The sequence below is a fragment of the Nothobranchius furzeri genome, chromosome 1 (genome assembly GCF_043380555.1).
Source record: "Nothobranchius furzeri strain GRZ-AD chromosome 1, NfurGRZ-RIMD1, whole genome shotgun sequence".
In the NCBI taxonomy this organism is placed as follows: domain Eukaryota; kingdom Metazoa; phylum Chordata; class Actinopteri; order Cyprinodontiformes; family Nothobranchiidae; genus Nothobranchius; species Nothobranchius furzeri.
In genome coordinates, this window is record NC_091741.1 from 57,356,279 (window position 1) to 57,378,322 (window position 22,044).

General features: G+C 42.2%; 2 protein-coding genes and 1 pseudogene across 6 annotated transcripts; 2 read left to right on the forward strand and 1 right to left on the reverse strand.

Moving 5' to 3' along the window:
• The first annotated feature begins 862 nt into the window (after window positions 1–862).
• LOC107383460 (uncharacterized) lies at window positions 863–2,550 on the forward strand. Of its 2 annotated transcripts, none has more exons than XM_015956088.3 (3): window positions 863–1,135; window positions 1,438–1,503; window positions 1,593–2,550. In XM_015956088.3, exons 1-3 carry the CDS (start codon window positions 1,033–1,035, stop codon window positions 2,084–2,086), a joined length of 663 nt encoding a protein of 220 aa, XP_015811574.3. In that variant the 5' UTR covers window positions 863–1,032; the 3' UTR covers window positions 2,087–2,550. The 2 variants fall into 2 exon arrangements, with proteins under 2 accessions (XP_015811574.3, XP_054595541.2); XM_054739566.2 differs by having other exon boundaries at window positions 1,441–1,503.
• A 7,363-nt stretch (window positions 2,551–9,913) lies between these two features.
• Window positions 9,914–12,243, forward strand: LOC107383453 (E3 ubiquitin-protein ligase TRIM21-like; annotated as a pseudogene).
• A 1,036-nt stretch (window positions 12,244–13,279) lies between these two features.
• Window positions 13,280–21,988, reverse strand: LOC107383431 (uncharacterized). 4 transcript variants are annotated; one of them, XM_054739563.2, is made up of 15 exons: window positions 21,906–21,988; window positions 21,095–21,161; window positions 20,724–20,799; window positions 20,571–20,642; window positions 20,221–20,316; window positions 19,929–20,149; window positions 19,696–19,858; window positions 19,461–19,622; window positions 19,130–19,258; window positions 18,683–18,787; window positions 18,383–18,516; window positions 18,219–18,312; window positions 17,742–17,990; window positions 17,510–17,644; window positions 13,280–13,401 (listed from the first exon to the last, which is right to left on the reverse strand). In XM_054739563.2, the coding sequence occupies exons 2-14, from the start codon at window positions 21,118–21,120 to the stop codon at window positions 17,552–17,554; spliced, it is 1,620 nt and encodes a 539-aa protein (XP_054595538.2). In that variant the 5' UTR covers window positions 21,121–21,161; window positions 21,906–21,988; the 3' UTR covers window positions 13,280–13,401; window positions 17,510–17,551. The 4 variants fall into 4 exon arrangements, with proteins under 4 accessions (XP_054595538.2, XP_054595539.2, XP_054595540.2 ...); XM_054739564.2 differs by lacking the exon at window positions 21,906–21,988 and adding an exon at window positions 21,682–21,796 and having other exon boundaries at window positions 19,461–19,619; XM_054739565.2 differs by lacking the exon at window positions 21,906–21,988 and adding an exon at window positions 21,682–21,796 and having other exon boundaries at window positions 17,510–17,631.
• Window positions 21,989–22,044: the final 56 nt, after the last annotated feature.

Below are 22,044 nucleotides of genomic sequence, written 5' to 3' on the forward strand. Positions count from 1 at the left end.
CCTTAGCCGAGGCCCAAGGTGCTGAGCAAGACATGGAAATCAGAGTATTAAAACAACATGTTGATTAAAAATCAGTAAAAGAAAAAAGTAGACGAATGAAATCAATCAAAAACTGTGCGAAACAAATGATAAAAATATAAAAGCCAGCGTCAGTGTTGGGGGAAACCTAGCCAATAAAATTAGGTTTTAAGGCTTGATTCAAAATCCTGAAGAGAAGACACTTGCTTCACTGTCAGGGAGGCCCTGTCCCCCCTTGACCTCAGTTCTGAGCTTAGAGGACAAAAATGTCCGCTCTTAAAAGTTGCTATAAAAATGTATACATTCATGTTTTATTTATTTATTTCATAAATCTGTTTAACAACTTCAGTCCTGCTCAAATCTAAACTTCAGTCATTTAGAGAATTTTAACCTTTCAAAATCCATTACATTGATACTCAATGTCATTTCTGTAATTTATGAAGAAAAAAACACAACTAATGAGTTATTTTCCAATAAATCCATTTGCCTCCAGCCAGGTGCATTGGTGTTTTTGTTTTCTACACTTTGAAGTTCAGTAAGAGGGTGAAACTGTGTTTTATTTACTCACCAGCAGTCAGGCTGACCTTTAGGCTTCAACACAAACAGCTGAAGACATGAGGAAACGTGTGGAGTTTCTCGCCTGGGCTACCCATGACTGATTTTGGTGGTGAACAGTAAAAATCACAAATTTCACTAATTTTCTCCAAAATAAAACCCATAAAAGTTGAAATACATAAAAGTTGAGGTATCTTATCATGATGATGCCAGCAAGCACACAACATGCAGTTTCATCTTCACATCCTGATTGTTTTTATTTAAATATTGTCACAGAATAACAGCGCACATTCAGCTCCAACGTCAGATTTTAGTCATTCACCACACACTTGTAGAGATCTGTCAAAACCACGAGGGGCAGCTGAGCAGAGAGAAGACAGTTCCCACCAATCACATGATCTACAATAAAGCAGTGAAAGCAAAAGTATCTTTGAGAGCTGGAGAACTGCAGAGCAACAGATGAAAAGTTCATACGGAGCTCAAGCTGCACAGCAGGAGCAGCAGAGCTCCAGAACTCAGCTAGTGAGCACGGCCTTCAACGACCAGGAGGAGAAAGAAGAAGGTAAGAGAAATTAAATGTCTGCCTTTTCTGTTTGTTTTCTTCGGCTGACAACATGTCCGTCTAGTTTCCTTTGAAACAAGTTGTCAGATTACTCAAAGCACTGCCTGTGGCTTTCTGGTATCTCTAGGTGTCAGTTTTGTGCATAAAAACGCTACACTTAAATGCTAATTCCAAATAACCGAAAGGTATCGAGCAACACTCCAGTTAGGATCCTTTTTGAGATGGCTGTTTGGAGGGTTGGGATATGGACTTGGTTATCTGTGATAACAACCTGTTATTCTGGGACACTGTGTTCTCTTTAGCAGTTATAAAAAAGCACCACCAGCTCCCCGATGCCACTTTCTCCTGGTTCATCCTCTCTGCTGCAGGTGATGTGATGTCATCTTTCCAGAAGAATTAAAGAAAAATCAAAGATATGCTGATCTGTGAACATATTTTTGTTTACTTGTCTTCTCAGACATGGTGACCGGAAGCTCTCGCCACTCTGATGATCTGTGCTCCATAATGCATGGGAACATGTCCTACAAGATCTGCATCAACAAACTCTGGCACAGTAACTTCAAGCCAGCGCGTCCTCTGTGTCATGAGTTTTTCAGCAAAAGGCCTAAACTCTTTGTCATCGCCATTACATCGGGAAGTCCCGCATCATCCCGGAAGTCAGCCCAGGAAAACAGCAGCAGCTCGGAGCAACGAGGGGCCCAAACAGGAAAGGTTCTCTGTGATGTCTGCAACAGGAAAGCTCTGAAGTCCTGCCTGGTGTGTCTGAGCTCCTACTGTAAGACTCACCTGGAACCTCATGTAAAAATCCCAGGCCTGATGAGGCACAAGCTGACCAGTCCTGTGAAGAACCTGGAGGGGCAGATGTGGAATAAGTATGAGAAGGCTACCAGGCGTTTGGAGATATTCAGGAGATATTTTGCTAAACTGATGAGATGTGTTCGTTCATCATGAAGAGAGCTGAAACAGCAGTGATTCATATTCGTACACTGTGTCTTTGTGCTGGATAGAAGTGTTTTGATTGGCTGGGGTGCACGCTGAGCAAAGGGGACTTTTAAACCTGAAAAACCTCACCAGCTGCAGCTGGGGGGGAGGAGCATTTCGCAATCAGAGCCTTCAAGTAGAAGAAATGAAAGAGAAAGTAGCTCAGATAAAGACAAACTGCCGTCAAGGTCACATTTTAGAGGAACTGCTGAATTTTAATTTTATTTTAATACAGCAAAAATCTCATTCTGGTAAGAAGTCATACATGTGTTTTAAATAATAAGACAAACAAAATCAGATAGTTTTATTCTTTTTACTTTAACTCAACTTTATAGTGTGTCTCCTGAAAATCTCATTTGTAACTGATAACTAGATGGCCTCTGTCTGTATCATTTCCTTTGATGTGCAAATAGGAACTTTTCATGCATACTAAATAACCTCATTTGCCTTTTATCTGTATACAGTATGAACCATATATTTGTAGCATTTTAGTGTCTATACTTGAGGAGAAGCACTTCCGGAAAAGACAATCTGGCTTTTTGTAGTAACGTGATGTAGGTAAACATTTTTAGACGTTTACCAGCAAGTTCTGCTTTATTACGCCGGGGACACACCGGCCGTGGAAGCGTCGCGAAGCGCCGAGAAGCGAATCGCTCACGAAATTCGGCCGCTGCTCGCCGCTCCTCAGTTCACATCAGACGCGCCCCAGTCGAGGCGCGCCTCGGCTCAGCTGTAGTTTTTCTTTTAAACACTTGGTGTCCTCCATTTCCTCTCTGCCTTTTCTCAGCTCTTTTGCTCTACGTGTGTGTGTGTGTGTGTGTGTGTGTGTGTGTGTGTGTGTGTGTGTGTGTGTGTGTGTGTGTGTGTGTGTGTGTGTGTGTGTGTGTGTGTGTGAGAACCTATGGTATGAGTTGTTTCTGCCAGTTGAATCTCTTGGAACCCGCTCCAATTCTGCAGCTGTATCCTAGCAGTTCCTTCCGAAATGGGTACGTAAATGGGTCGTACAGCTCCTTGTGTTTCTCAACTTCCATAATTCATTTAAAGTCATCCATCTTAACTGCTTGCCTCAGACTTTCTGCATCTCTGTCCTGTTTGCTCCGGTGAAAAGACACCCAAAACCACACCCCCCTTCACGTGGTCACACACGCACACAAGTTCGATGTGTGTGTATGTGTGTGCGTGTTCGTGTGGTTTTTCTGCAGTGTCTGATTACGAACACATTTGACTACTGCAGAATTTTATTTTGAAATGCTTTATTTTGTTAACTTTACCGGCCTGCCTCTTATGTCTGGGTGTGACTTCCTGCGAGAATTGACGCGATTCACACCCGGCTCGCGAAAAAAATAGAGTCGACACCGAAATGATCGCCGCACGGCGCAGGCTGGAGCGCCGGCGCGAGGCGATTCGCGGCGCTTCGGTGGCCCATGTGGTCTATATAATAGCTTAACAAGGGCACCGAATGAAGGCGGTCCCATTTTCGTGGCGCTTCCGCGGCCGGTGTGTCCCCGGATGAACCACATTGTCCAGATCAGTTCATGGAACGTTTATCAACTGTTGCTGTATTATTTATGTCAGATGACATGAAATCGCACCTTGTTGATTTTGTCTTTTAGAGTTTGATGCTGCCAGCTGTTGTTAAGAATGTCAAGTTTGATTACTATTTATCAGACAATGTTCATAGAAAGCATTTGTAATGATTTATTGTAACATTGGGTTTCAAATGTGTTATGTTGTGTCTGAAAAAATTTAAAACATACATTTCAACGATTCCAAAGAAGAAAAACATTTGTTTTGTGAGTTTGTTTTTTTCTGCTTACTTTAGTGTGAAAATCTCTTGTAGGAAGTGATACTTAGAACAAGAAAATACTCTTATTCATTGGTCACAATAAGAAGAGGCCAAAGTGTACTGGAGTAGTCGTAAGTGACGTGTGTAGCTTGACTAGCTAAGTTGTCGCGGTAGAAAGTTTGTGAATAAGTGTTTAGTTAAATGTGGCAGTGTCTACCGACATTTTTCGTGGAAAATATCGCGTCTACACTTTAGCTTAAAGCTAGTGTGATAGTCCTACCTGAAATTTGAAGAACGGTTAAACGCAAATTAGCTCGTCAGCGTGCCGGACTATTTAGCATCAAAGAAAAGTGAAGTTAGACCTGCTAAAAAATCAAGTGTTTCCGGTGTGGATCTGTCGTTTGTGCCAATAATACCTAGCTGCAGAAGTAGCCCCGGCCCTGCCCTGGCCAAACATGCCCTGGCCCCCCCACCACCAACCCCCCCACCCCGACAAAACACGCCCCCCTGTTGAGCTACCCCCGAGCTCAATAACGCCGGCCCTCCCAGCGAACAATAGCCTAGTGAACTAGACCAAATTCTTGCTTTGCAAAGTTTGTAAACAATACATTTATTTAGTCTGGCTTGCCAGGCTAAGCGAACAACACAATTGAAAGAAAATAAATAAAGAAATAGTAATAATGTATAAACAGACAGGACTCCAGGTTTAATTATGAATGTATGGATTTTTTTGGCCATCCCCAGTGAGATTATTTTTGTTTCTTGCATACACACTTTATGGCCATCCCCAGTGAGATTATAAAATACAGATACCACCAACAAATAATCAGTTGCCGTACAATAATCAGTTGCCGGACAATAGGCACAACATACCTATGCTTACTGAAGTTAGCAGGTGAGTAATGTATGTGCAAGTGTTTATTTTAAATGCAATAAAATTAAATATCAGAATAGTTAGTGGAAATCGTTTTAATTAACCCCTTAAGTAAGTAAGTAAGTAAGTAAGTAACTTTATTTCTATAGCACCTCTCACAGACAAAAAGGTCACAAAGTGCTTCACAAGTTAAAAGGCAACAACATATAAATACAGTAAAATACAGCCACAATATACATAGTGTCAAATAAAACCTATCTGAATGAGACTAAGTTTAAAATGCCTGGAGAAACAAATGGGTTTTAAGATTGCTCTTAAAAACATCAACTGAGTCGACTGAGCGTAAAGACAGAGGTAGCTCATTCCAGAGCCTAGGAGCGACGGCCTGGAATGAGCGATCTCCTCGTGTCCTGAACTGAGTACGTGGGACCATTAAAAGGTTTTGATCCAGTGATCTCAGCCTGCGAGAAGGCGTGTAAGGGCAGAGCATGTCTCGAACATACAATGGAGCCAGACCATGCAGCACTCTGAAAGTCAGCACAAGAATTTTAAAATTTATGCGAAATGTGATTGGAAGCCAATGAAGAGCTTTTAAAATGGGGGTAATGTGGGCCCTTCTGTTGTCACGGGTCAGAATTCTAGCTGCACAATTCTGGACTTGTTGTAAGCGGGACAGCTCTTTTTTTAGACAAGAAAATAAACTATTACAGTAGTCTAAACGGGATGATGTAAACGCGTGAATAATCAACTCAAGATCAGCTTTAGACACCATTGTTCTGAGTTTAGAAATTTGTCTCAAGTGGTAAAAACAGTTTCTAGTTAACTGCTTTGAGTGATGTTCAAGAGACATTCCCTTGTCAAAGAAAACTCCAAGGTTTCTAAGGGTAGGTTTTACAGACAAACTCAGATCACCTAACTGCTGGTGAATCCCTGGAACAGCATCATCGGGGGCAATCACCAGTACTTCAGTTTTGTCTGAGTTCAGCCGTAAGGCATTTGCACCGAGCCACTGTTTGATTCGCTCAAAACAAGGTAATAGAGAATGCAATTTTTTAACGTCAGAAGGCTTGAAAGAACAATACAGCTGAAGATCATCAGCAAAGAGATGATAGGAAACATCATCGGCAAACTCCTGGATTAGGTTTCCTAAAGGAAGGATGTACAACAAGAACAAAACCGGGCCCAAAACTGAGCCCTGGGGTACTCCACACCGTAGATCAGTTGGGTCAGACAGGATCTGGTTGACTGAGACACTTAGGCTTCTCCCTGATAAATAGGACGTAAACCACGCCAGGACAGAACCTGACAACCCAACCAACTCGCGGAGCCTACTCAGCAAGATCTCATGGTTAACCGTGTCGAATGCGGACGAAAGGTCTAGTAAAACTAGGACCGTGCATTTCCCAGAGTCTGCGGACATCAAGATGTCATTGGACACTTTAAGCAGCGCAGTTTCCGTAGAGTGGTGCTTACGGAAACCGGACTGAAACCTGTCAAAGATATTGCGATCCTGTAAGAAGGAAACCAGTTGTTCAGATACCACTTTCTCTAAGACTTTGGACAGGAAAGGGAGTTTTGATATCGGTCTAAAATTTTTAGGATCTGTTGGATCCAGATTAGATTTTTTGAGTAGGGGTTCCACAAAAGCATGTTTAAAACAGCTAGGGAAAACGCCAGAAGAAAGGGACAGGTTAAACATTCTGGTAACCCAGGGACCAATGGCATCAAATACTTTTGAAAGGAGTTTACAAGGTAAGACATCAGCCAGGCAAAAAGAGGGCTTCATTGTGGTTACCAAAGCTAAAATATCATCCTGTGTTACAGGTGAGAAAGAGGACCACGCGTGCGCAGGAAGTTCATCAATATCATCATTACATGACTGAAAAGATGGGAGTTTGTCTTTGATATTTTGAATTTTATCAACAAAGTAATTAAGGAATTTGTTTGCATCTGCTTTGTTGAAAACAGGTGTAAGAGGCGCAGCAGGAGCCACAATAGAGCTAATAGTGTCAAATAAAACTTGTGGTTTTTTTCTTGTTTTGGATAATCAGTTTGCGGAAGTATTCATACTTGGATTTTTTTATCAGCTCATTTAGAGAAAGCATAAGGTCCTTAAGGTACAGCCTATGGACCTCGAGTTTAGTGGACTTCCATAGGCGTTCCGTTTTCCTGCACAGTCTTTTCAAGTTCTGAATGCTGTCATTTATCCAAGGAGAAAATGGTTTCCGAGTTACCCTGTTAGATTTAAGCCCGCTAGCCTCCACTTTTGGGAGCACGCCTCCTACAGCAACATTTAACTTTCAACTATTTGTTATTACAGGCACTAACAGTGGGTCTAAGTTCATACGAGTGAGTAGTTAATATTTATGTTACTATTTATGAATTTTTATAGCTTCTTTACAGTGAAAAGCTGCTGATGTGTAATGTTTAAGCATATTTATATGTGTATATATGCATTTCATATATTCTGTTAACAGGAATAATTGCTGGCCCTTTGACACAAAATGTATTGATTTAGAAATTACTAAAATACTTTGCATTAAGTATACAATTCACAAGACTAGTAAACTGATATTGACCATACACTAATCTGTAAAGAATATACTGTAAACACAAAAGCAGAAAAGTTTGGCTTTAGAAAAAAAGTTCAGACAAATGAAACAACCAGCAACAGCTTTTAATGGCCTAACAAAAACCTTCCCCCCCAAAAAAATGTCCACACAATGAGATGAGTCCAGAGCTTTTCTGAATTTCTCCATGTATATGAGCAGTTCCATGGCATTAGGACATCAGCTGCCTCTCACTAATGAGACAAAGATAAATAGCAATTAGTAAAAATGACATTTACACCTAGAGGCTGTCATGAACAATGTGAAAACAATACATAGGCATTAGCAATGTTCTTGTGTTTGTAGAATACCTCCGGGCTACCACATTGCCGTCGTGAGTTTGCTGCTTATTAGATGAGGAGTCATAAACGGTCAAATAAATAGCCTATTGTTACGTTTATTTTTGCCAAAAGGCTTGCATGTAGCCCATTAAAAATTATATTAAAAAAATTTGCATCCATGACGTCTTCCTCCACTGCCAATAATGCTTAATTTTATATAAAAGTGTTTCAGAAAAAAATTACGAATGCGCTATCTATCAAACTATGTCTTAAACGTTCAAATTTCTAGTACAAAATCTTCACAAGTTGTAAAAATATAAATCTGTCTTTACCTGAACCGTCATTTCCATCTCTTGCAACATGCATGCAAGCTCTCGACTTCGTACATGCACGCATGCTTTGTACATAGGGGCGTGTTTGGCCGGGGCTACGTCTGCATGCTGCTGTTTGTGCAGCCACATCCAGAGGTAAGAGATAGTCTTGAATTCGCTTTTTCTTTTTCTTGTATTACAAGCTTTACATATAATAATTACTTAAACTTAGTGATGGGTAGCGGAAGCCTCGTGAAGCGTTTCGGCACATTACCCAAGCTGTATCGATTCCGTGTCAACATGGTCCAATCTCCCAAGAGTACCCAGCTGCATCTATCGAGATATATGTCTGTGGTCAACACTGTGTCACTATTTGTCTACTGACACCTGCTGGATCATAAACATCTTTGCAGGCCAGACTACTGTCACTGTTGTGTTGCTGGACCCATCATTACTTAAACTGAACGTATGTGTGAACAAATCAAAGCGCAGTCTCAGCAGAGGAAGGTAAAAGTTAAGATTGAGTGGGTCAAACTTCTGAAAAACTATCAGGTCTCTCTCCTGCTTCAGGAAAAACTTTAGGAATAGGAAGTGACTCATTTATTCATTGATCCTTCTCAAAACAGATTCAGTGTTAGTATTTTCATGTTTAAAGGCACTAGGAACGTTTCATGTTGTGCACAGAACTTTGAATCTAGGGGGGAAAACACTAGGGGCGATAAAGTATGTAGAACTGGGAAAAAACTGTTGCAAGTCAACTCAGAAATTTGATTATAATTATTATTGGTTGGATGTGTTCAAGTTCAGCTTCATTCGTGTAGCGCTTTCACACAACCAGAATGTACAAAGTGTACACAGAAAATGTCAAAAGCTACAGATGTCATTCCTGTGTGTGTGATGGTAAATATCTCTAAAGCTGTTTGCTAATAAACCAACAGTCTCGTGTGAACTCCGTCACTAATCAGAAAAATCAACTGATAAAGCAGGAATGTTGCCGACCTGCAGTGAGCTGCTAGCCTGGCAACCCATCCTATAAATGTGAAGCAGAGCCACTGTGCTTCTACGGTCTGTCTAGATCTCTAGGCTAGTGAGCTTCTGGTGCTGTCAGACAGACTGAAAACATTATTAAATGTAAACTCTGCTGCTATTATGTTTATTGCTTCCCAGCCGCAGATCTGACTCCTTATATACTCTTCTCCTTCTGCGACAACAGTTTTCATAACTTTTATTATTTTTTATATATTTATTTACAAACTGCTAAATAAATAAAATACTAGTTATTATTCAGTTTTACGGAATTTCTTTTAAACGATATTTATATCTGTAACATTTGGTCAGATTAATTGGCACCAAATTGAGCTTTAATGTGCCAAAACCATTGTTTCAGAATCGCAACCACAGAATGGCGCCAGTGCTCGGCAGCCTCGCCTCTGTCAGTGCGCCCCAGGGCAGCTGTGGCTACATTGTATCTCATCACCACCACGTGTGTGTGTGTGTGTGTGTGTGTGTGTGTGTGTGTGTGTGTGTGTGTGTGTGTGTGTGTGTGTGTGTGTGTGTGTGTGTGTGTGTGTGTGTGAATGGATGAATGATACACTGTAGTGTAAAGCACTTTGGTCCTCTGACTCTGAAAGGCGCTATACAAGTGCAGGTCATTTTTCATGTTTGTTAAAAGCTGTTGTAAAACTGCTGCAGCAGGTATTTTTTGTTCTAGATTTGAATATCGTTTGGTCACAAAACTGTTGACACAATTTCATGTCTGACTCATTAAACAGCAGGGGGTGCTATTGAGTTATTTGATGCTTCTAGAAATTAACTATTGAACAGTTGTGGGTTGCCTTGAGTCATGCCTCAGTACAGGTGGGCTTAATATTTAGCCTTTGTTATCAGATTTAACTGGTTTCAATCCAAGTCTGTTTTCTTTTTTTTTCTTCTTAGAAATGGCAACAGCCAGTTCTCTCCTTACTGATGACCACTTTCTGTGCTCCATCTGCCTCGGCGTGTTCACTGATCCTGTCACCGTACCATGTGGACACAATTTCTGCAAGGAATGTATCACCTAACACTGGGATAACAATGACAAGAGTCAGTGTCCCTTGTGTCAAAAGGTTTTTAATCCCAGACCAGAGCTTGGAGTCAATACTTTTCTATCTGAACTTCTAGCTAGCTTCAGAAATGCTGTTCAGGGTAAAAACACTTCAGAGCAACAAGGAGCCACGTCAGAAGAAGTTCTGTGTGACGTCTGTTCTGAAAACAAACGGAAAGCTGTGAAGTCCTGCCAGCAGTGTCTGTTGTCCTACTGTGAGGCCCACCTGGAGCTTCACCAGATCAGTGATGATCTTGAGCACAAGCTGATCAACCCTGTGGAGAAACTGGAAACATGTGAGAAGCATGGGAGACCCCTGGACAAGTTCTGCAAGACAGATCAGGTGTGTGTCTGCAAGTTTTGTGAAATGGATCACAGACGACATAACGTTGTCCCTCTTATGGACGAGTATGAAAGAAAGAAAAAAGACCTGGAAGAGACAGAAGCTTACACTCAGCAGTTGATCCTGGAGAGACAAACAAAGATCGAGCAGGTTAACCAGTCAGTGAAGCTCAGCAAAGTTGATACAGACAGAGAGAAAGCCAACAGCATCCGGGTCTTTGACTCGCTGATTCAATCTGCTGAGTCTGCTCTGGTTCAGCTTATTGAAATAATCGAAGAGAGCCAGAAAACTGCTGAGAAGCAGGCTGAAGGTTTTATTAAAGAGCTTAAAGAAGAGATCAATAAATTAATGAAGAGGAGCTCTGAAATGAAGCAGCTCTTTCACACCAAAGACCACAATCAGTTACTTCAAAACAGCTCATCTCTGATCCTCGCCGTGCCCACCAAAGACTGGTCCGACATCAGGATTTGCTCGTCGCTTGTGGGGAATATCAACGCAGCAGAGACTCAGTTGGGAGTGGCGTTAAATAAAGAGATAAAGAAGATGTTCATCACTGTTGAAGCAAAGCGGGTCCAGCAGTACGCTGTGGATGTGACTCTTGATCCGGAAACGGCAAGTCAAAGTGTCACCCTGTCTGAAGATGGGAAACGAGTTAAAAGTGGACACACACAGAAGTTCAAAGACGGTCCAAGGAGATGTTATAATGGTGTTCTTGGAAAGCAGAAATTCTCTTCTGGAAAGTTTTACTTTGAGGTTCTTGCTGAAGGAAAAAACAACTGGGTGCTAGGAGTGGTCAAGGAACTTGCATCCAGAAAATACTATTACGAATATAACACATCTAATGGCTTCTGGACTCTGCGTTTGACTGAGAAAAACAAATATGAAGCTGCAGATTCTAAAAACACCATTGATGTAACCACATCACCTGAAAAGGTGGGGGTGTATGTGAGTTATGAGGAGAAACTGGTGTCTTTTTATGATGTAGATAACGCTCAACTGATCTATTCAATTACTGACTGTAAATTTGATGAGGATGTCTACCCATATCTCAATCCTGGTTATGATTTTAAGGGTCAAAACTTTGCTCCTCTGATCATCTGTCCAGTTAGAGCCCAGAAAATTAAATGAAACACTGAGAGAATCAAAGTGAAAGTTCACATTACTTAAAATGGGATTGAGGAAAGATCATTAGCATTTAGCATGTAACCTGTTGTGGATAGCTTTTTAAAGTTTGGAGAAATAGATTTGTTCTGATCTAAATGATGCACAAACTCTTCACAACAGGACTCGTTTCAGCGTCTCCTGAAAAATCACAGAAGCCCCCACCCCAAAAAAACAAGATGGACACAGAATAGGGGTGGGTGGGCCTAGGCTCAAAATATCAAGTGATGCTTGGTGATGGTTCAAAATGTATAAATTAGTGTATTGAAATGTATAAAAATTTAAGGATGGCTTTTCTTCCATAACTCAGTAATGAACTGAGATGTTGGATTTAAATCTGCACATTAGGATGTGTAATGTGACACCCTTTATTGGCTTCTGCAGCCTGCCACTAGGGGGCACCTAGTAGCTTCAACTTGTGTGTTTGGTTCCCATCTTTAGTTATTTATGTTCCATCACTCTTGAATTTAACACATTATATAACTGTGTGCTGTTTCTCTCAGTAAATAGCCCCAGGTTTAGTTTGACCAAATGTAAAAACATAAAATAATTAGGTGTTGGTGAGAATTAACTCAAGTATAAACTTTAGCATTTTAGTATATTACGCTACTGCTCTCTCTGCTCATATTTACTGTATATTGTTGCTTTTACTTGTTCATAATAAACCTCATCTTGTTCATTTTTGCTTTTAGTTTTGTTAAGTAGGAAAAAAGTTTGGAAGTTGTGTCTAAATAACATCCCATTATGTATGGGTTGTGTAAGAGGCTACAGACATTTTTACCTTCCTCACCTTTTGTTTTACAGCCTTTAAGTAGTTTTGAGTCTGACCAGGGTCAGCGTACTGCCAGCATGAGGTGATATCTGCACAAGTAAATCAGTTCCCCCAGGACATCCCATCAATACAGCCCCCAGTTTCAAGATGACCACTAGAGGGTGCAAAAGCACCAGTTTGAGAACAGAAATTCTGATCCAGCATTGACAAATAACATCCCCTTCCATCTTTGTTAGACCAGATTCAGGTGCACTCCTTAGGTCCAGGAGCTCATGTCCAAGCTGAACAGTTTCAAGATGACCACTAGAGGTGGAGAGTCTTCAGGAATCTCAGAGTCCATCTCCTGTTTGGGACTAAATGTTAGGTCTTTTTAGAGCCAAAGGAAATCTTAAACAGAACCTGGGTTCTAATAAACTAGAAAAACACAACAGAACTCTGTTCTATTGGACTCAGTAATTTATTTATTACAATAAAATACAATGAAGACAAATAAAAACAAGCTCCATTAGGTGCAAATTCCTGCTGCAGTGGCCTAAAGCTGGTCACGTGTTCTGCAGGTTAAATAACAGACAAAATAAAAGCAGCTTATTTTCTTTTAAACATTCAAGTAAAGATAAAATGCTCTGGTTTAAAACCAAGTCGACTGTGTGCAAAAGTTTCATGTAAAGTGTCGTTGTGTTCCATAAAGAAAGAAATCAATTGTGGCATGACAAGAAAAATGGGTTCACCTGAACAGGAAACTAGGAGGTTCAGTAAATCAAGCAACAACATTAAAAAAAAGTAAACAAAACCCTCTGAATAAAAACTGGTAAAAATTTTACAATCAAATCAGATAAAAATCTGACAAACCATGACATTAAAATCAGGTGAAATCTAACGAGATCAGGTAAAAATCTGACGGTAAAATCAGATAAAAGCCCACAAAGTTAGGTAAAACCAAAAAAGTGCTGATTAAAATTATTTCACAGAAACAATTGGTAAAGAAATCAATCAAACAGAGTGACTGTCAGGGTCACAGGTCAAACCCATTCCAGACCAGCTGGCTCAGCAGGAGGAGGCTTGAATCTGTTAAATAAGAATCACATAAAGGTCAATCAGCTCTTATTTTGAAAGGTTCCATCCGATGTTACTATGGTTACACTACTGAACTAAAGCTCTGTTCTTATCTACACATCTTAAATCATTGGCTTAAAGGTTATGGGGTCACCAGGGCAGATGCGGGTTATTGGGTATATCCTTGTTATACTGAGGGTCTGAGAAATAAAACACCTGACCCCGCCCACTTAACACCTGTAAGGCTGTCAGTGTGCATGTACCTGTAGGTTGTGGACATGGTACCATATCCCTTTAGAACCAAAAATATTGCTTTAGTTGTAAAAATCCTGATTTTATTTAGTAGAAAACAGAATCAAACTATTTTGGAGTCAAAAGTATTTTTCCCAAACCCAGGTTTAGTTTGGTTCTTCCAGTTTAAATCCCTTTCTAGTTTCTTCTGATGCTTGGGCTTCTTTTCACTCAAATTGCCAATGTGCTACAAACCAGGTGAGACCATTCCGTTCTGATTGGTCCGGTTGCCTGACGGCAGGGCTACCTGTAGCAAACACAGACGGTTGTGTTTTCTATCCCCATCTCCCTGAGGCGTTTATGTTCTGTTTGAACTCTTCAGTGGTTTTAGGAGCCGACAAATCTGCTCATCTTCCCAAAGATGAGTGAGGAAACAGGTCTTGTTGGGTGTCCACCTGAGGACTCATTTCGGTTTTAGCTACAGTTTGGGCAGTCTTGTTAATCTTCATGACTTTCCTGCATGAATTGTTGGTTATTACAATAAAAATGTTCAATTTTACATATCATATAGGAGAAGGAGATATGAAACAACAAGTGAAACCAAGTTTCTAAGTTTTACAGAAATTGTGCAATGATTGTTTAAACAAAATTAGACAGGTGCATAAATTTGTAGGCACTACTCTGTAGCTGATGACATTGATCTTGTTCGAGATGAGCAGCGCCTTGCCTGGAAAAGAGACGAGAGCAGACGGACGCAGCAGGGGGAGTGGCTAAAAGCCGCCGTTTAAGTCGGACAGATTTCCCTACATGTAGCTTGCGGGTGACGATGGCTGAAGATATCGCGTTAGCGTTCATAATAGCGTAAAATTCTGGTGCCTGTTAGTAACTGAAACACATTCTCACTGCTTGTGGATATCATCTATTATAGACATGTGCAAATGAACATATGACTAATAATAATAAAGGTTATCAGCTGTAGATTAGTGTGCTTTTAGGAAATCACATTTCTCTTTATGGCCTTATGTAGTTGTCATCATCAACGTTACATGATTTACAGAATACATGTGACCAACTAACATTTCATGTTCTACCACCAGATGTTTGGACCAGAATGTGAACCAATCAGATCTTAGATCAGGTGAGAGCCAGGCGTTTCCCGTCATGCCCTAGGTTTTGCAGCTGGTGGAGAGCAACTGCAGTGCCATGCTCCAAAATCTGTAGCAGCCTTGATCTCACGAGGTTATCGTTGCCTACGTAGATGCGACGTCAGAGCAAGTCGGCGTCAAGTCGGACACGAATCTGACTGGCATGCACTGCGCGCTGATCACTGGTGATCGAAGCTGCGCAGAACTGGCTCGTCTGGAACACGGCCATTGGTGTGCCCATCCCACGGGGGCAACACAAATAGCTACATGAGGGTGTTAGGCTTAAAACTCCAGTCACTGTGTCAGCTCAAGCTAAAATCACACCTGCAAAGTTCATTTAGGTTTATTTTTCTATAGACTCAAGAAAGACCCCAAACTGTTAATCATGTCTGTTAAAGCTGGGGACTGTAGTGTGATGTCATCAAGGGGAGATTTGAAATTGTGAAAGGCTATAGCTCCTGTCCCACCCCCAATACACAAAAGATAGATCCCTTTTTGTCCCTATCCCTCCTTTTCTACAGTTAGCTTGAAGTGTACAGAACAGACTGACATTAATTCAATGCATGTCGAGTTAGCATTCAAGCTAGGTTTGGGTGCTAAGCTAACTGAAGCGTCAGAGCATCACCCCGCTGTGCATGCTGGGAACTGGGACGCACTATCATTGCTTGACAGCTCCTTCTTGTGAATAAGCAACTCTAGTTAGTCAAGGCAATATAAATTAGTCATTAGAATCAGTGACAATAGGCGATAGAGACCAGGGGAAGGACTTCAGGGAAATATATTTAGAACAGATCAGATAGTGAAATGTAAACATTTATAAATTACTTTAAAGTGGTACTTAACTCATATTTGTTTCATACAGTTGCAGTATTATCTAGTATGAATGCCTTGTAAGTCATACTCGGGGGAGAAAACAAGCTCTGGTGAACCTGCTTCAAGAACTAGAAGTGAGCCAGGTCAGAGTTGAGCTTCAGACGACTCATTTCCTGATTTTTTGACATCTCACCTCTGATTGGCTAACAGCAACGTGACTCTATCGTTAATTCTGATGTTTTATCTTCACAAAATAACACAAGCCTGGAGGAGTTCCTCAGTGTGGTGGAGTTGCTCATGGGCGTCGCACCCGTGGGGGATGTAGGGGTTTCAACACCCACACTTTTCCAGCCGTTTTGCTCACCTCCACACCAGTCTGGTTTCTCGCACTCACTCTGTTTGCCTCATCTCCTTCTTCCCCTCCTTCTTCTGTTTCTCCTTGAAACCCGACAGCCGATGTCGGGTTTCAAGGAGAAACAGGAGAGGGAGGGAGGGAAGAGCTCGACTGAATTCATAGTTTTACATCTTGACATTAGCTGTACAAACTCAGTTTGATAAAGTGAAGAAGAACAATTTGCAGAGGTTTATAACAGGCGCGGCGCCAGGTTTTCATTTTTGGGTGGGTCACGGTCATTTTGAAGCAGGCAGGTCGCGCTAGAAAATTTTGTTTAAAAAGACGTCATAAAATTTTTTCCCCATCATTTTTATTTCTAAAATATGAAGTAAAAACTCACAATTTAATTTCCATTCATTTTTCATTTATAGGCACCAGAATGCATTAACTGCACTTCTAATATTTAACCTCTCAACGTAGGACTCTTTCATAAGGGCACATGCACACCGGTAGTTTTTACGGTTATTCATGGGGCAAAATCTCTGACATAAAAAAAAAATCCATCTTCCAGTAAAAGCAAAGCATCCAGCCCATCTCTCCAAATGTGTAAAATGTGCATCACAGCCGCTAGGCGCGGCGCGCGCACCGTCAGCTACGTCAGCCCAGACAAGAGCAGAGCAAACAGAGAAAGAATACAGTAGAGGATAATTCTGTCTGGATGTGGATGGAGATTACATTTTACAGCAGCCTGATCATCATTTAAATACGTAAACCATCACCTGTCTTCTAGTCCATGCTATCAGCATTATTTTAATTGGTGTGTGAGCATTTGTGTGTGTGTGTGTGTGTGTGTGTGTGTGTGTGTGTGTGTGTGTGTGTGTGTGTGTGTGTGTGTGTTTTCCACTTCAAACACTGGTCTAACCAACCATATTAATGTTACAATTAAACAATTTCACCTCATGATGTAGGCTAGGAACATTCCACCTGCCGTGGCCTGACCGCTTCAGCTCCACATAACCTTTGTGTGTAATCAAATGTCTCTACAGGTGCTTTCTGAGCTGAAGAGGCTATTCTGCCTCAGACAGACTGGATGCGTCATGACAATTTAACGATTTAATCGGATCCTTTTCTTTTCAACATGGTTTAATTTTAAAGTTTCATTGAGTACAAACTTTAGTTACACCAATCTAACGAGACAGAGTCTGGATTTGTATTCTGAACAGTTTAAACATGTTTAAAACGGAGACATGCGTGACACGTCTAAAATTCACACCTGCCCACTATTATAGAAATTAAACTAAGATGAATAACATGAAATTATTTTAGGCACAGACAACATCCCCCACACTTTTGAAAAGCTTGCAACAGGCCTGGAGTTGCTAATGCTAGTAGTTAGCTTCTTCGATTCGAGACGTTTGCTGCTGTTTCCTGGACGCTAAACCAACAACAGCCTTCCCCGTTGCGAGTCAAGATGGGTGAGTCCATGAATTTTAAAGTGACAGAGTGACTTAGATCTGCCAGACTTGGGCAGGCATGGTTTTTCAGTGAAGTGCCACTTTAACATTATTAAACTACCAACTCCAGCTTTAAGACTCACCACTTGCAGGATCAGGGTCAAGTTCTGGAGATGGATCACGGCTCAAAGTAGAGTCTGGCTTGTTCTGTCAGACTCACCTGGTCTTGGGTCTTCCCAAACACCACCTGCAGCTCTCCACTCGCCTGGAGACAAAAACTTTGGGAGGAACAAGATTCTAACCCGGACCAAACACAAGAAGGTCTGACTCTCAATTCAAATTTCAGCAAGTTTCTAAAAGTGTTCTGATTCTGACCTCAAAAGGATTTATCTTGAAAGTCGAAAAGTCAGGCGAGTCCAGGTGAGGTTCAGGTTGCTGAGTCCACCACACTTCCACCTGTTCATCTATTGGAAAACAACCAAGCTCTTCACAGCACGGATCGGAACCAGACCCTGTAGGGACTTTGGATTGGGACCCAGAATCCTTATGGCCCAGCTGATGCTGCACTGAGCTGGACTGGTTCTGATTCTGCAGGATGGAGCTCAGCAGACACTCGCCATGCGCCTGCAGATCAGAAATCAGGAGCACCTGTACAGTCAGTTTCATGTTCCGGCATGGTCAGAAAGAGAACCAACACAGTCTGAAGTCTGAAGGCAGTTCTTTCTGGGAGGAAGGGGACGGAGTGTGACACAGTGGATAATGTTCTGCTGGGTGACTAAATACAAGCTAGACTCATCTGACAGTGCCACTGTCTGCACATGCTCAGTGTGGTTGAACCGGCTCCAGACTCACCTGGTTCTGATGGTTCCTGATCTTCATCGGTGTCGGAGTCGAAGGAGCTGACATCAGCAAAGCTTGAATCTTCTCTCGGGTCTCTACAGGTGTCCTGGGCACAGACAGCTCAGGTCAAGCTCAAGGTTAACAGAGGTCAAGGGTCAAACAGAAAGCTGACACACCTACTGCTCAAGCTGCAGTGGTCACAGCAGCCTTCCTGTTGCCTGATGGAGGGATGTTTCAACAAGGACAAGGGGGTGGAGGTGAGGATTGGACACTGGAATGTCAACTGGTCTGGACCACACTGACTCATCATCTAGGACAGGAAGGGACAGGGAATGAAAGAGAGAAGTGAGGACAGTGAAGTAAGGACAGGTGAAAATGGAGAGGTGAGGAAAGGTGAGGACAAAGACAGATGAGGACAGCAACAATCAGCTGTTGGAATTGGGGAGATGTGTGGACCAGTCTGTGGTGGTCTTCACCTCTGAAGGAGACAGTGGTTCTTGTTCTATGGTGCCAGTTCTTGTCCAGGAGGAAGACTCCAGAAAGGAACCTCCTTTTTCACTTTTCACCTTCATACCTGCAACCTGAAGATAACAGAGGCTTCACTTCACCTGCTCCTGGACAACATCTAGACCAGAACCACCCCAGTAACCATACAGGCTTGTTTCCAGGGTTTCTATAGACTGTGGGTCAAAGACCAGGGTGGCATGATCCAGAGATCTCCAACCGGTCCTTGAGTGAAAATCAGAACACCTACAGGTCTAAGATCAGGACTGATCCTTCTCACTTAGACATAAACATAAAGCTGTGGTCCATGAGGACCAGACGTCCAGTCCCATTGCTGCTGGTCCACTGATCAGTTGTATTAATTTAGATCTAAGGTTTGTTTCAGCATTACACTGCATCTGTGTTCTGTGTAGTCTTACAAAGGTTCTGCTGAGGTGTACGAAGGAGAGGTTAGAGTCGTCTCTAAGTGAGTAGTCAGACTCGGTCACCAGGGAAGGTTTAAGATGTGAGGTTACTTCCCTTGAGTCACAGTTCCACTCCTCCAGGTCCTGTGGGCGAGATGGATCGGAACCATTTTAGAAGACAAACACTGAAGCCGCTGGGTTCTGATGATGAGACTATAAAATGACACAGCGGGAAGAATGGCAGCCTGACAGACATAACTGAGGGCTTATTTTACCACACATGGCTTACTTTCATAATTATAAAAGCCCAAGTCATGGGCAGGTAGGTCAAGTAAAAGCCTGTTACCATCTCCGTGAGCTCTGAAGATGTTACAAGCCTGCACATACTCCCAGAAGAGGAGGAGGCGTGGTTAGAGTGCAGGTAGGTGGAGCCTCTGTGAGGTCTGTCCACACTCTGATCGATGAAGAAGCTGGACTCATCCTTCAATGTGGACAGACTGTCCGCCTGCTGGAAGACACATTATTGTTACATCAGATCAAACTGCTGGCTGGAAGTTAGTGCGGGTGGGTTGGGGGGGGACCTTGGAAGGGATGGTAGTTGTTATCGCGGGGCCACAGGTTTGAGATGGAGGTCTGGACGTGGAGCTGGAGGAGCTGTGAAGGCACAGAATGTGCAGGTATCCCTCCTTTTCCACTTTCCTCTTCAAGGTAGAGTTCCAGTGGTTTTTAATGGAGTTATCTGTCCTGAGAAAAGATATGTAGCAGGTGAGTCACTTCAACACACCTGTTATAGCCTGCAGGCAGGATGATGCACCTGCCAGGCAGCAGCTTGGAAATGTCAGCCCAACGGTTGCCCAGCAGCCGGTGGGCCTGGCACAAGATCTGGTCCTCCTCCACAGTCCAGCTGCTCTTCTTCACCGTCGGGTCCAGGTGGTTGTGCCATCGTTCGCGGCACTGCTTCCCATTTCGGGTGAAGAGCTGCTTAGCAATGAGCGACCAGCGCTTTAAGCCATACTTTTTGACCAGATCTGTGAGCTGGACAGGAAATGATATCATGTGAGTGCCACAGGTGAGAATGGAGTACTGGACGGCAGGTGAGTCCTTACTTTGTGGTCTTCCTTCTGAGTCCAGGGACCTTTGATCAGCTGGGGATTCTTTATCTGCTGCCAGCGGCGCTGACAGTGCAGCTGTGACCTTTGTCCCTGAGAGAGAGAGAGAGAGAGAGAGAGAGAGAGAGAGAGAGAGAGAGAGAGAGAGAGAGAGAGAGAGAGAGAGAGAGAGAGAGAGAGAGAGAGAGAGAGAGAGAGAGAGAGAGAGAGAGAGAGAGAGAGAGAGAGAGAGAGAGAGAGAGAGAGAGAGAGAGAGAGAGAGAGAGAGAGAGAGAGAGAGAGAGACCCTCTTGCTTGTTTTGTTGTTTTTCGAGTAATCTGAGCAGAGGGGATGTGAAAACACTGACTCTGAAATGGTGCGCGACCACAGGCCAGCTGCTGGTGCCATACTCCTTAATCAGGTGATGAAGCTTCCCATCCTGAGGATGAAGATCATTATCATCATCATCCCCACCACTATCAACATCATTTTAATTATCATCATCATGACCCAGGATTACCTCCTCTGGTGTCCAGTCATGCTTTTCTAGGGAAACTCTGGAGAATCTCGCTCGATATCCGGAGCCAGTCTTTGAGCTGTAAAAAAAAAAACTGATCAAAACAAAAGTTAGGGTCCAAAATGGACCCATCTGTGTGTCATTTGCCTCTGAAGACATCATCCTAGAAACCAATTGCAGAGATGAGCTAATGTCCTCTCCAAGGTCATAATGAGACAAAGGCTCATTGAGTTTCTATGACCCTAGATGGTGAATATAAAATACAGGTAAGGTTTAAACACCACTACAGAATGACTGCCTCCAAATGAATGAGTGAGCATGTAAGTGGGTGAGAGACAGGTGAGAGGGGCAGATGTATTATGAGTGGTGTCTACCTGGATCTGTGACTCCTGCGACTCATTTCTGCTGCTCAGATGACCTTTCACCCACTACGAGGACAACCTGACAGGCAAAGATGTAAAAATAAAATAAAATTACTAATACATTTTAAGGGTTTATTATAACTCATTATGTCTAAGCGGTTGTGCAGAAAAATTATTCCAACATATTACTTTTAAATACCTAAAAAAGGAGTTTGATCTGAACGATTCCAGCTCTTTAAGGGACTTTAGTTCAAACGAATACACTAATGCTCTAAAATAAAACACCTATAGCACAGACTTAACACCAGACAGTTTAAAATAATTTTTTGTGAATGTTTTTAACTCAGATTTCTACTAAACATGCTAATCTAAGCATGATCCTCTGATTTTAACATTATAATTTGGAATTATTGAAAGATTTCCTGTTGAACATGTTTTGGTCGGTTTAATCTTCTGAATCTCAGATGCAAGAATTATTTCTAGAAAAACTCAACCCTGTGCTAAAACTGCATTTTAGATTTGACCTCAGACTGAACTGCCTGTAAGTTCATCACTGACAACACCTGCAGAATACCTGCAGGACCCAAAAATCTCCAAACCTGAAACAGTAGCTGGACTTGATCCGTTATTGACCCAAACTGCTCAAAAGAACAGTTACGCTAACGTTTGCTACAGTTAGCCGAACACCTGAGGAGCGCAGTTACTGGAAGCCCCGATCGGACCGTTACTGCCGTGGATAACCATCTAGAACCTACGTTTCGGTTTATCGCGGCTCAACTGTGCTCCTATTAGAACTTAAAACATCAGTTTTATAGGATCCTACCAGTTGGGAGCCGGCTGCAGGCAAGTGAAACAGCTCGAGACCGGCGGTTTGAATCGCAGAACGCGAGCGCTCTCCTGTGATTGGACGAGAATCTCAAATGACGTCACACATTTTTCCTAATGAGCTATCTTTAATGGAA